At 42.2% G+C, this 12,740-nt stretch overlaps 1 protein-coding gene across 1 annotated transcript; it reads left to right on the top strand.

Annotated features, from left to right (window-relative positions):
* Nucleotides 1–2,366: 2,366 nt before the first annotated feature.
* LOC147439528 (importin subunit alpha-1-like) lies at nucleotides 2,367–7,318 on the top strand. The gene is made up of 11 exons (XM_086485344.1): nucleotides 2,367–2,856; nucleotides 4,233–4,329; nucleotides 4,412–4,503; nucleotides 4,599–4,730; nucleotides 5,186–5,371; nucleotides 5,480–5,643; nucleotides 5,733–5,811; nucleotides 6,125–6,253; nucleotides 6,327–6,454; nucleotides 6,535–6,913; nucleotides 7,001–7,318. The coding sequence occupies exons 1-10, from the start codon at nucleotides 2,647–2,649 to the stop codon at nucleotides 6,902–6,904; spliced, it is 1,587 nt and encodes a 528-aa protein (XP_086341470.1). The 5' UTR covers nucleotides 2,367–2,646; the 3' UTR covers nucleotides 6,905–6,913; nucleotides 7,001–7,318.
* Nucleotides 7,319–12,740: the final 5,422 nt, after the last annotated feature.

Below are 12,740 nucleotides of genomic sequence, written 5' to 3' on the forward strand. Positions count from 1 at the left end.
TAGAAATAAACCCTTGGATATCAAGGATAATTCCTTGCTACGTACGTAGGAGCTTGGTCCTTGATTTCCCACTACATTAATTGCTTCCAGATTGATATGACACCTTGTAGCCCAGCTACATCTCCACTCACACCAGCTCCATCCAACCCACAATTATTACATCATAAAGGCACCTATGTAGAGCAATTATTTAAACTGGTATGATGCTACAATGACATTATATTTTGAATTGGTCCGGGTGCCTATGTACAAGGTCGTGGTATATGGCAGAGCAGGGCTCTGTGAACATTATGTGCACTTTTTGCTCATCTAATTAAATTACTCGTGCTTATGGTTTAAAAAAAAAAGAAAAAAAAAGTGGTATGATGCTATCAAAGAGATGAAGAAGAAAGTGAGGATAAAGCATTCCTCTGCTAGCTTCTCTACTATGTAGAGCACCTTGAAATATGCTTTTTGATATGAAGGGTTCCTTTGATGGCTTCTCTACTATGCATTTTGATATGATTGATAGCATACCTCATGATGTTTTTCTCTTTGTGGTTTGAACTTATCATTTGCAGCATTACTGTGTTGTGTTGATGCCAATTTTGGTATTCATTTCTATGAAGGCTTTAACTGTGACTTCAAAATTGTAGGGCACAATGACTTGTAGGGTCTAGAACCAGGTTAATGCCTTGCCCTCAAGGATAAGACCAAAAACTTAGATCACTGTATACAACCACACTAACTTCTTGTCTAAGGTGGGCAACTTGTTGCAAGGTGGGACAACTTGAAATTCTTTATGGTAAGATCTTCTCACCCAAAGTCGAGAAATTTAACATCCAAGGGATGAACAATGAGGTTTGGAGTGCTTCCCTTTGTTTCACAAACCATAGAAGTGGCCTTAGTTAGTTTAGGATCCTTGAGTCCACCTGTGGGCTACATGGTCAAAGGAGACATGGCCCTTTTTTGGTCTTATCTTATCCTCATTAATCTAGCCAAACCCCCCTCTGAAGACCCACATTCTTTTCAGATGGTTAGGCGTGGCTATGGATTGCAATTCCTCAAAAGGGAAGCCATCAACATTGTAGACCCTCATTCCTTGAGAACATCAAAATGCCATGCAAGGTGTGCTCCATAAGAGTAGAGGAGTAAACCAAAAATATTCAAATCCTCATACTTAATGTTGCTAGATTCTAGTGTGCACTCATATATAATACACTCAAGAGGGTAGCGTCAAGCTCCACGATTGATAATCTTGAATACCCATCCTAGAGCAGGTGGACACCACCTTCCAATCCGACCTCAATTGGGTAGGGAAGATTAAGTGGGAGTGAATTCCGGAACGTCTTAAGCTAGACAACAAAAAGGTGGCCCTCATAATATAAAAGACAAGAACTTGAATCTATTATGTTACGAGACTTATTAGTTGATCACAACTACTTGGACTACATGATTGACGTATGTCAAAAGATCTGAGTGTTGCAAGAATAATACACGTGTATACGACAAGAAATATGAGAGGCCTTACCTCGTAGGAGCCTCACGATTATTGTAGGCAAGACTAAAGCACTTATAGCCAAAGATCTTAGTCATGTTAAGAGGGACACATGGATGTACTATGAAAATGAATCATAGTATACCATCCTTCTGTGAGTGTCTCCAAACCATAGCACAAAGCTTTACGACCCAACCCTCCAATAAGCAAAGGTGGCACATGCTCATAGAGGGTTTTCTTGAAAAAGAGGATTAGTTCACCCACATGCAAACACAAGCCAATATAATTGAAACTACCACATGATTCTTTCTTACATCGGTGAAACATGTTGAGATAGAAATCCACGTTCCTCTCTTGCAATGTAACTGATGTTCTCTATTCGAAGATAACTAAAACACATAGAAATCACAGTAGAGAACAAGAGATATTGAAACGCTCTTACAACGGTGACAAAGACCAAAAGAGTATTTCAAGGGACCTGTACTGAACAAAAGTGTCATCGAGGTAATGAGCAACAACCCAAGCAAATAGTCAAGCAGCCATTCAAGAATCAAGGGCCTACCCTGATGGAATCTCGATTATAGTTTCAAGCATATGAGAAGAGATTCTATATCAATAATCTCGATTATAGTTTCAAGCATATGAGAAGAGATTCTATATCAATGCACAAGAGATGTTGATTAGAAACAGGAGCCATGAACTGCAATACACAAGGTCAAGTGTTAAATTAGGGGAAGGAGATCCCTCATGAGCCCAATTGCATAAATGTGATTCGTGAAGTAAAGAAAGGCGAGTGTTCAAATTTTAAAACCCTACTAGGCCTAACAACGGCTATGATAAAAACTATGGGAAAGAAGAGGGTAAATCATATAAGCTATGGGCATTGCCACTCCACCTTGATTCTCTTCTGGAGGGCCCAAGGGCAAAGTGGGTAGAAAGAAGAAGGAGGAAGGAGGAGAGGAGCAGCTCTCTTCTCTTCACCTCTGCTGCTACGCGCAGATACACTCAGCCCAAACCCTAACCCTAGCCCTGGCCTGGAAGCCTCCGTGTTCAGCCCGCCGCCCCGTTCGATTTGACACCCAACCCAAAGCGTTTTGTGGCTCCCTAGGGCCTTGCTGCATATACAGTCCCTCCCCGTTTTGCTAGGGTAGTTTTTCTCCTCAGTCACCATGTCTCTCCGCCCCAATGCCCGCACAGAGGTGCGCAAGAAGGCCTATAAGGTTGCTGTTGATGCAGATGAGGCTCGCCGCAAGCGCGAGGACAATCTAGTTGAGATTCGAAAGAGCAAGCGTGAGGAGAGCCTGCTCAAGAAGCGCAAGGAGGGGATGCCAGCCCAGCAGCTCAGTAGTGCCCCTCAGCCCAGTTCCACTGAGAAAAAGGTAGGCCTTTGCTTTCAATGAGGCTCCAAGGATCCACACTTTGCACATGGATTTTACAGGTTTATTTTTTTCTTATCTTGTACTGTTTCTTTTGTGATCTTCTTACTTTGGTCGTTAGAATGAAAACCTTCATTATTGGCTTAGTTTCTTGTTTTTGGCAAGGTGATTCGTTCTGTAGTCTAATGTTCATTGCAGAGAATTGAAATTACTTTTGTAGATTGCGTCCATGTTTTCCCATAGTTATCTTTGAGATTTGTTCAAGTTTGGATTATAGTCGATGATGGCTGTATCTGTTTGTTCTTCATGCTCCTTCCTCTGTTCTTTTCTGATATTGAACAAGTAGATACAGTTTACGAAGTGATGGATATTTGGTGAAAACATTATTCACAGTGTTCTTTTCAAGTCCCGTTCTAATCGATTCGTCCAGTGTGATCTATTGATTGTATTTGCTGCCTGCAAAGTATTGCCCCCGGTGGAAAATGTTTCATGTTTTATCTTCTCAGTAAGCATCTGAGGAAAAATGGTTGTTGTTCACTGGTCTAATTTAGTTAGTTGAATGTTGGGTGGGCCTGTCTTAGTAAGGAGTCTATGAGTAACTCATTGCATCCTATCAGAATGTTCAAAGTGATTTCCTCGAGGGTCCATTGCCTTTCTGTCTCCAACATTTTCTCCTAAAGGCAAGCTAGCGAAGCTCTAGCCCCTTGTCAGTCTCTGTATTTCATGAAGATGTCTTCTTCAAGCCAAGGTCTAAACAAAGAAAAGTAAATGCTCCCTTCACTTTGTTTTTCTGGACTTACATGCATTGGAGCTCTCTTTGGAAGATTGGGTTTTAGTATTTTTAGGGTGTTCTTCCTGCAAATTTTTGATGGCAACACATTCATCATTTGATTAGGTTTCTTGAAATAGTTAATCTTGAAGTTTAACACAGAGATTTGGAAATGTGCAATGTGTTTCCCTTTACAGAAGAATCTGGCTACTTTGTGAACAGGCTTTTGCTGAAGTAGCTGAAGAGTATATTTTTTTTAAAGATTTAACACAATGACCTTTGAATGTAATTGGTTTGACTCTACTTCTATAGAATAATAAGGTACATTTTGAAGGAGCTTTTGCTAAGCGTTTACTGTGTTTTGGCTATAAGGGGGCCATACTCATTGACTTATTACACATGGTTCTTGCACTTGCACTTGTTTTCAGTCAGGCTGTTATTGATCTGTAGGACTTGAGATACAGTTTTCTCATTTGTCACTTGTTAGTTCGATTTCAAAATTTAAGAATTTGTGGTTGTTTCTGTCATCTGGCCAGTATTTTTACTTGTTGTGCCTTGGGACAGTCATAGGGCTTTAGTATTTGTTGACATTTTTTACTTGCCTTGACAGTTGGAAAGTCTGCCGGGGATGATCTCTGGTGTTTGGTCTGAGGATCCTAATACTCAAGTGGAAGCTACATACCAGTTCAGAAAACTACTGTCCATAGGTATTTGTGACAACCTGTTATCAACAATTGATTAATTTTGTAACTGATAGCTGAGCAAAAGTGTCTTGTTTGTGTGAAGCAGAGCGCAATCCTCCCATTCAGGAGGTCATCAATGCGGGAGTTGTTCCACGCTTTGTTGAATTTCTCCTTCGAAGTGATTTTCCTCAATTGCAGGTTTGAAGATGATGGCTAGGTGCATAGTAAGCTATTATTGAAGTAAGGATTTTTCTAACTAGATTTCGTTGTCTGACTTTTGATTTCAATGCCAGTTTGAGGCAGCATGGGCCTTGACCAACATAGCCTCGGGGACCTCTGATCATACCAGAGTTGTTATAGACCATGGGGCAGTCCCCATCTTTGTGCAGCTGCTTAATTCTCCTGGAGATGATGTTCGGGAGCAGGTACTATCCTATTCTCAAATTCAGTTCAGCAATAGTATCTTTGTGTCACATGAGAAACCTGGTAGGTTCGGTGCATTCACGTGTTTCTGAAGCTGCCTTATTTTTGGCATGCTGAAAGACGTACAATTTCTTTTTGTGCATTTATTAAGAATGGGTTTCCTCGTTACATGTGCTTTTACATTTTTTTTTTCTTGTTTTAGTATGTAACAATCTTCTTGTGCATTTGTTTAGGTAGTGAATAGATTCTTCATGAAGGGGTGACATGTAGGTGTATGTTTTGTTTTGTTGTTTTAGAATGCTAGTATGTACCAATCTCCTTGTGCATTTACTTAGTTAGTGAATAGGACCTACATAAAAGGGCCACATGTACCTTTATATTTGTATTATTGTTTTGGAATGCCTACGTGAGGCTTCACCTTGTTTCTGCTTCATGTTATATGTGACAATCTGTGCAGGCTGTTTGGGCTCTGGGAAATGTTGCAGGCGATTCTCCAAAATGTAGAGATTTGGTTTTAAGCCATGGTGCAATGATGCCACTTCTTAGCCAGTTGAATGAAAATGCTAAGCTCTCAATGCTCAGAAATGCAACATGGACTCTTTCAAACTTTTGCCGGGGGAAGCCTCCACCTCCCTTTGAACAGGTATGGCTTTCACCATTTTTGCTGTAACTTGTTTTGGCAGCTCTGACTGCTGTGAGAGATTAAATGGCTCTTATAGGCATGTGCAATTCCCTCTTCATGCTTTTGCAGACGAAGGTTGCCCTTCCTGCTCTTGAACGGTTGATTCATTCTAGTGATGAAGATGTTCTAATTGATGCGTGCTGGGCACTTTCATATCTGTCTGATGGCACAAATGATAAAATTCAAGCTGTGATAGATGCCGGAGTATGTCGCAGGCTTGTGGAATTGCTTTTGTAAGTCTCTATTTGAATGACATGTTGGTTGTTGCTATGAACTTGATGACCCGTATTAATGAGCACGATCTTTTTTATCTTTGCTTCAGTCACCCTTCCCCATCTGTGCTGATTCCTGCGCTTAGGACTGTCGGCAACATCGTTACTGGAGACGACGCACAGACGCAGGTGTGTTTGTTGGAGTTTCTATTAAGTGTTGAATAGCAATGGGAGGTTTACATTGGTAGGACTGCTTGTCTATGAAGGCAGTTAGAAGTGCTCTCTCTCTCTTCTCTCTATCTACCTAGATTTATTTTCCTTGATCTCCCACATGCGCGCGCACACACACATGCACATTTTATGCAATGTTTCTCAAAGACCTGTGCAAAAGTTGCTCATTTATGTAGTGCTGGAGCTTGTTTGTATGCCGCTGTGTCTATGTGCTTGTAGTCTCTGCTTAGCGTGCTTGCTCGTGATGTGATCTTTATTTGTGTTGGTGCAGGTTATGATAAATAACCAAGTGCTCCCCTGCCTTTTAAGTTTGCTCACTCACAATCATAAAAAGAGTATCAAGAAGGAAGCCTGTTGGACGATATCAAATATCACCGCAGGAAACAAAGAGCAGATTCAGGTATTTAGCTTCTAGTTCTTGTTTCTCATGATCATGATGATATGCTTTACTGAGAACCATTTGCACGTCTTAGGCGGTGATAGATGCAAACATCATCCCTCCTCTGGTAGCTTTACTGGCAAATGCTGAGTTTGAAGTAAAGAAAGAGGCTGCATGGGCCATCTCTAACACCACCTCTGGAGGGACACATGACCAGATAAAGTAAGGCCTTCGATATTATAGTTGATGGTTGATCGAGGATGAGTAGAGGTATGACGTTTTCCACGTTTGTACATGTTCAGGTATCTTGTGAGCCAAGGTTGCATCAAGCCACTATGTGATCTTCTAACTTGTACGGACGCTCGAATAACCACTGTGTGTTTGGAGGGGCTCGAAAACATACTCAAGGTTGGAGAAGCGGAGAAGGACCTTGGCAACACGGGTGGCATTAACCTTTATGCCCAGTTTATTGATGAGGCTGATGGCCTTGAAAAGATAGAGGGTTTGCAGATGCATGACAATTCAGATATCTACGAGAAAGCTGTAAAGCTACTAGAAACTTACTGGTCTGAGGAAGAGGAAGATCAGAATGCTCCTGGTGCCACTAGCCAAACAGCCTTCAACTTTGATGGGAACCAGAATGTCCCAAGTGGAGGTTTCAACTTTGGCTGATTTTACCGAGTGAGTCATGGTGTCTTTCTTTTCTTTGTTTTTTGGAAGTGAGGCAGGATTCTGATGCCAAGCAATTCTGCCTTGTGGGTTTGCCAGGTTGAATCACGCTTTTGCTCTTGGATTCCTCAAGCTGCTTATTGAGGTGTAGCATGCACATACAAGGCCCCCAATGGCAATGATTTTCCATCAAGTACATCATTAATCTGGTGATGTCTGTGTCATGCTCAACATGGTAGAGTGTCCCGAACTGCCAGCGAGTTTGCACATCCTTTGACCTATCCTTCACTGCCAATCAATGTATTCGGTTGATTTTCCTTCTTTAGGTAGATTATTTATTGGGCTATGGGTTTTCATTTTGTTACATGAATATGTTGGCAATGCTTAATAAGTGGAGCACATGTCTCTTTGTTGTTCGCTCTTTTCTGGCAGTCAGGCTGCTAAAATGCATGGTTGCTGTCTTTCGCATGGGAATCCCCAATGTTGAGATTTTTAGTTCACGTGCCCAAAGTTGGGGTGTGTGAAATATGTAATGTAAACTTGTTGCCTATGTGTTAGAGGAGTGTCTTGTGACTTTATCTGCACTAGTGGTGGGTTGATGTATGTGAACAGTTTTGCATTTGAGTCCAAATATTTTCTCGCTTGAGATGATGCTATGCTCGATTTGCGACCCTATGATGCTATGCTCTTTTTTCTACTGTCTTGTCTACCTTTTGCTGTACGGCTGAGAGGGTGATAATGCAATCCGGGGTTTGTGGCAATCTTACCAAACTAATTATGGTTTGCATGCAAAGTATAAATGGATTGGCATTTTTGCATTGGTGACATTTGCTACTCAGTTGGAAGGTCTGTCAGTTTTTTCTGTATGCCACTTAAAAGATTTAGTGAAGTCCAGTAAAGGAAAATGGAAATCAACTTGTTGTCCAGAAATAGCTGGCTGTCTCCACAGTTTGGTGGAGTAAAAGCTGGTAGTCTTTCATGGTGGAGAGTAATTGCAAAATGAGGTGTGCAGGGATTCATGTGAGCACACAGCACACTTGAAACAGTTGATAATAGATACTGGACTGCACGTTGACAATGGATTAACCTGCTAAAAATGCCCATGAAGAGGTGCTGCAAGAGGTTAGATAGAGGGTGGCGAAGGATTCTCCTGGAGTAGGGGCAAATCACAGCTCAATCTTGCATTGGAAAGTAAATGATGGTCCAGGGGGGGTTGTACTTTGAAGTTATAAGAGTCATGTATTTGTGCCCCTATTGAGTATATGATCCGCTGCTCAGAGTTGCTTAAGGTTACTGCAAGCGCCTTAAGCTGATTGTAACTATCTCGAGGTTTTTCATAGTGGTTATTTAATTTAATGCAGTGTTAGGCGTCTGATTCAAGCTCTTGCCCTCAAGTATTAGGTTATTTTGGCTTGCCTACATGATTCAGGGTCTTGACAAGTCGGGCTAGTTCAATAGCGTATGCACACTCAATTATGGTCCTTAAGTTGTAGGTCTCTGGCCTGCATTTAGGTTTCAGTCTATTTTGCATTTTAGCATTTCGAAAGATGGGTGGTTTTGAATTTACATGTGCTGGTGTTGAAGGTGAAAATTCAGGGAGTTCGATGAGTGTACATAGATAGTCTAAACTGGACTAAAACCATCACTTTTGTTAGATGAGTGAAAATGCAGCTATGTTTAAGTTTACCTGCTGAAATTGACCATGGAATGGACAGTTTTATAAAATGAGCAGCAGCAGAAAGCAAGTTTCCAAACTAAAATCCAAGGTTATCTTGCTGGATGCTTTGCAAATTGTAATATCCTTGTGTTGAGTGCTCTCTCTCTCTCTCTCTCTCTCTCTCTCTCTCTCTCTCTCTCTCTCCACTATTGAAGTAAAGCAGGGATGCCCCCTATCCTCGACTCTTTTTGGGATGTATGTGGATGAGTTTTTGGACTATGTAGAGCGTGAGTGGGACAGGGGGGCTCAGCTAGCAGGGACATGGTTTCCGTCGTTACTGTATGTCGATGATATTGTGCTGATTTCTGCCTATCCAGAGGGGATGGAGCGTCGTTTGGATGCTTTGTATACATTTGCTTGTCACAGTAGATTGCCAATTTGGGGAAAACCAAGGTTATGGTGTTCAACACCACATTACAGTGGGTCAGGAGGTTGGCACCCTCGTTTATGTATGGCCAGGAGATTGTGGAGTACAGATGGTGGACCGGTGTTTTCACTAAGGAGAGCATCAGAGACTAGATTGACGAGAGCATATGCAGCTTTGGGAGAACCGGAAAAGATGTGTTCGCAGGTTCAGTTTCAAGAACCATGAACAAAGCTTTGGCTTTTTGACACTCTAGTGTCTCGAGCTATGCTCTATGGAGTTCAGGTATGGGGACCCTCAGGAGACCACCATGGGAGATTTGGCAACACAGATGGATGGAGATGTATGGAGAGGCCCCTGGTCTCTATGATCGCTCGGATGATTCGGGCTAAGGCCATGCGATTATTCGAGCTGAGCTAGCCCCCCCCCCCCTCGTGGTGGGAGGCATTGACGAGATCAGTTTCCTTTATGCACGGTCTATGGGATCTCCCCAGGGATAGATCTCTGCTTGGAGTCATCTCGACAACTAGCTCTACAAGGCGATACAACATGTTGGAATCGACATATGACATCATGGTTTCAGTCACATGGTCTCAACATGGATAGATTACCTCTGCTTCAATACTCACTGGATGCACCCTCCCTGTCTCTCACACAGACAAAGATCACCAGACCAGATTAAGACTGACCAATTTCAAGGGGTGCCGGTAGGAGCCAGAATATGTCACCTATGTAACTTAGAGCCAGAGATAGAGCTGCACTACACATGTCACTGCCCGGCATACTACAAGATACGTGGCCACTTCCACTGCTCGTTCAAAGAAGGGTTTGGACCTTTTTGTAGAGTCATGAGATGCAAGGATCAGAGGTGTCTCGGATTGTTCCTGCTAGAGCTGCGCAGACTTAGGGAGAGCTTGCTGAGGACATCAGGGGAAAGACAATCTCAGAGACGAATCATAGATTTCTTTACACCAACCAAAGGGGAGCCAACGGAGCAGCAGATTTCAGAGCCTACTCATACTAGAGGTACACTGCTTGACTGAGCTACTGAGCTTGGCAGATCTAGACGTCCACGACCTCGGGGGGTCTCCCACTATACCGACGTAGGTTGCAGAAGGTACAATCACTCTAGCTCCACGGACAAGATGCACAACCAGAGTACTGATCACGGAGGAGGTCGATGGGATTCGACAACGACCGATAAGAGATTTCATCTGAACCCACCAAACCCCCCCCCCCCCCCCCCCCCCCCCCCCCTTTCCCTTTTTAGTGTTTTAGTGTTAGTTCTTTGTAACTTTGTAATTTCTGTACTCATACATGGTATCAGATTCACCAATTGTAACTTTTTGGTCTCATAGGTCATTTTGGCCATTTAAAGACGCTAATATAACATTTCATTTCATTTCATTTCTCTCTCTCTCTCTCTCTCTCTCTCTCTCATTCAAACCTACTACCCCCCTCCCTCTATCTAGTTTCAGTTCTAGACCAGCTTCAGATTCATTTCCTTAGTGTTTTAGTTTTAATTTTTAGTTCTTTGTATTTTTCGTAGTCAGCCATGGTATCAGATTCACCAATTGTAACTTTCTGGTCTCATAGGTCATTTTGGCCTATTGAAGACGTTAATACTCTTGGGTTTACTCAAGGCCAAAATGTGCTCAAAGTTCGGGTTTGAATGGCCGTCTGACATGAACAGCTATTGCACTTGGCTGGTTATTCACTAACTTTGTGATGGTGCGTATAGGGGTACGGTGACGGTGACGCCGGCTCTGTTATGTTTCTCTTTCCACCAATCTTATATATAAACGAAATGGGAATTGATCTGGCTACTATTATTCCTTGTCTTGCAAAAAAGCAGGGGCTTAAGCTAGTTTTAGAGCTTATTGCAAATTTGCAAGGTCACTGACTAACCAGGTGCACTCTCTCCCATGTTCCAAGGCATTTCTTATGTTTAATTTGAAACGTTAGTTGATGAGGAGCTTCGGATGCAGGCTCTACATGTTTAAAACTTGGGAGCTTCCAAAGCACCATAGTTTGGATCATTGCAAAAATATGCATATATATGCCAGAAACTCATGAAGACCAAATGTCTTTCTAAACGCAGTCTTGTGAAGAAAAAATGTACGGCATTTAAATTTTTGAAGTGAAGGGTGATAGTGTAGAAGATGAAAAGCGGTGGAAAGTCAAAAGACTTTGTACTCTATGTAAAGAGGGTGTCTAGAGTGTATGCAATGTGTGTTTACCTTTCCCTTATTGCTTTCTTCTTCTTCAAAGTTGCCTTTCACTATGTCACATGTATGCGTCGAATTTATTTTTAGGAAGCTATTAGGACTTCTCTCTATATTGTGCAATAGCCACAACTTCTCTATTTTCTTCGAAGTTTATCTCCCATGGTTCGACAGATAGGTTCTTTATTGCTTGCTAATATTCAAGAGTTTTTTCTTCATCCCAAATATTGTCGGGACACAAAGAGATCAGTCGGCTATGTGTCAACAGGGCTTGGGAAACATTTTTTGTGGACCCGGCTTTGGAACCTTTTCACACGCATATGAGCAGGCTAACACCAAATTTGAGAGGGATAATCACACAAAATCTTCTTGCCCAAATTTGAGCCGGCTATTTTTCATTTTGAACAGGCTTTGGATAAAGCGAACCCATCTTTTCCAAGCCTTGTTGTGTGAGCTTTCTTAAAAGGTGTGGCATAGTGGACACTACTAGGTGAGACTTTGGAAATGTTGCTATGCGTCTCTCTCCTTCTACACATCTTTCTAAATACAAGTGAGTCTCAAGTGCAATTAATCACACTCCAATAAGATACCATATGATGGAATCTATCATACAATGATGCATAAGGAGAATTGGTCTAGCCCCCTTAACAAGATATGGAAAAAACAATGGCCGGAGGAAAGGTGGGAGCAAGTAATGGAGAACATCTGGAAGCCAAAGGTTCCGCAACACATGAAGGTATTTTTATGGAAGGTAATTTGGGGGGCTCTTCCGATGGGGGTTGAAGATTCAGGAGAGAGGGATTGGATCAGATCGATGCTTGGGGTGCAGGTTGGCTAGTGAAGATCTGGCCCACCTATTCATGGGATGCCCAACTATCAAAGGCCTCTCAGGGAAAATATGCAAGTGGGTCCAAGACTGATCTATTCCTTGGAGGTAAGAATTAGGTAGTCATGCCCTCCTCATCAGCACTCAAATCATCAGGTACTTCTTTTTACATAATGTATGGTAGACAAGGAACTGCCGTGTGTTTGAAGGTGGATCTGAGGTGGCAAGCTTCGCAGAAATTATACACAAAAGCAAAGTGCTAATATGGACGCTCGGGTGCAAGCAAAACTCGGTGGATTAGTCTAGGACTACTGGTGCCTTGTTGTCAGCAGATGGAATGCGTAGGAGGGGGAAAGCCTTGGCCAATGGTAAATAGAAGATCTCAGAAGGACATGATAATTGACCTTGTGTATCAAGGATAGGGGGGCGGTTTGTTAGGGGTGGCTGCCCATATAGCCGATGTAAGTGTGGTCCCTAGATGATGTCATGGCTCAACAGGAGCTGAAATGAAGAAGTTTATAGATATTGAAAATTTAAGAGTCTTTTCACCACCTATATAACAAAGTGTTTAGCGTCATGTATAGTCCTTTTTCACCACCTTATATTTCCCTTACATATCTTTTCCTATGGCCATTGCAATTTCATTGGTGGTTTGTTTCTCTATGTGTTTTGAGTCTTTCATTCTTGACGAACCATTTGATTTGTAG

The sequence above is a fragment of the Adiantum capillus-veneris genome, chromosome 16 (genome assembly GCF_014529385.1).
Source record: "Adiantum capillus-veneris isolate H3 chromosome 16, ASM1452938v2, whole genome shotgun sequence".
NCBI classification, from domain to species: Eukaryota; Viridiplantae; Streptophyta; class Polypodiopsida; order Polypodiales; family Pteridaceae; genus Adiantum; species Adiantum capillus-veneris.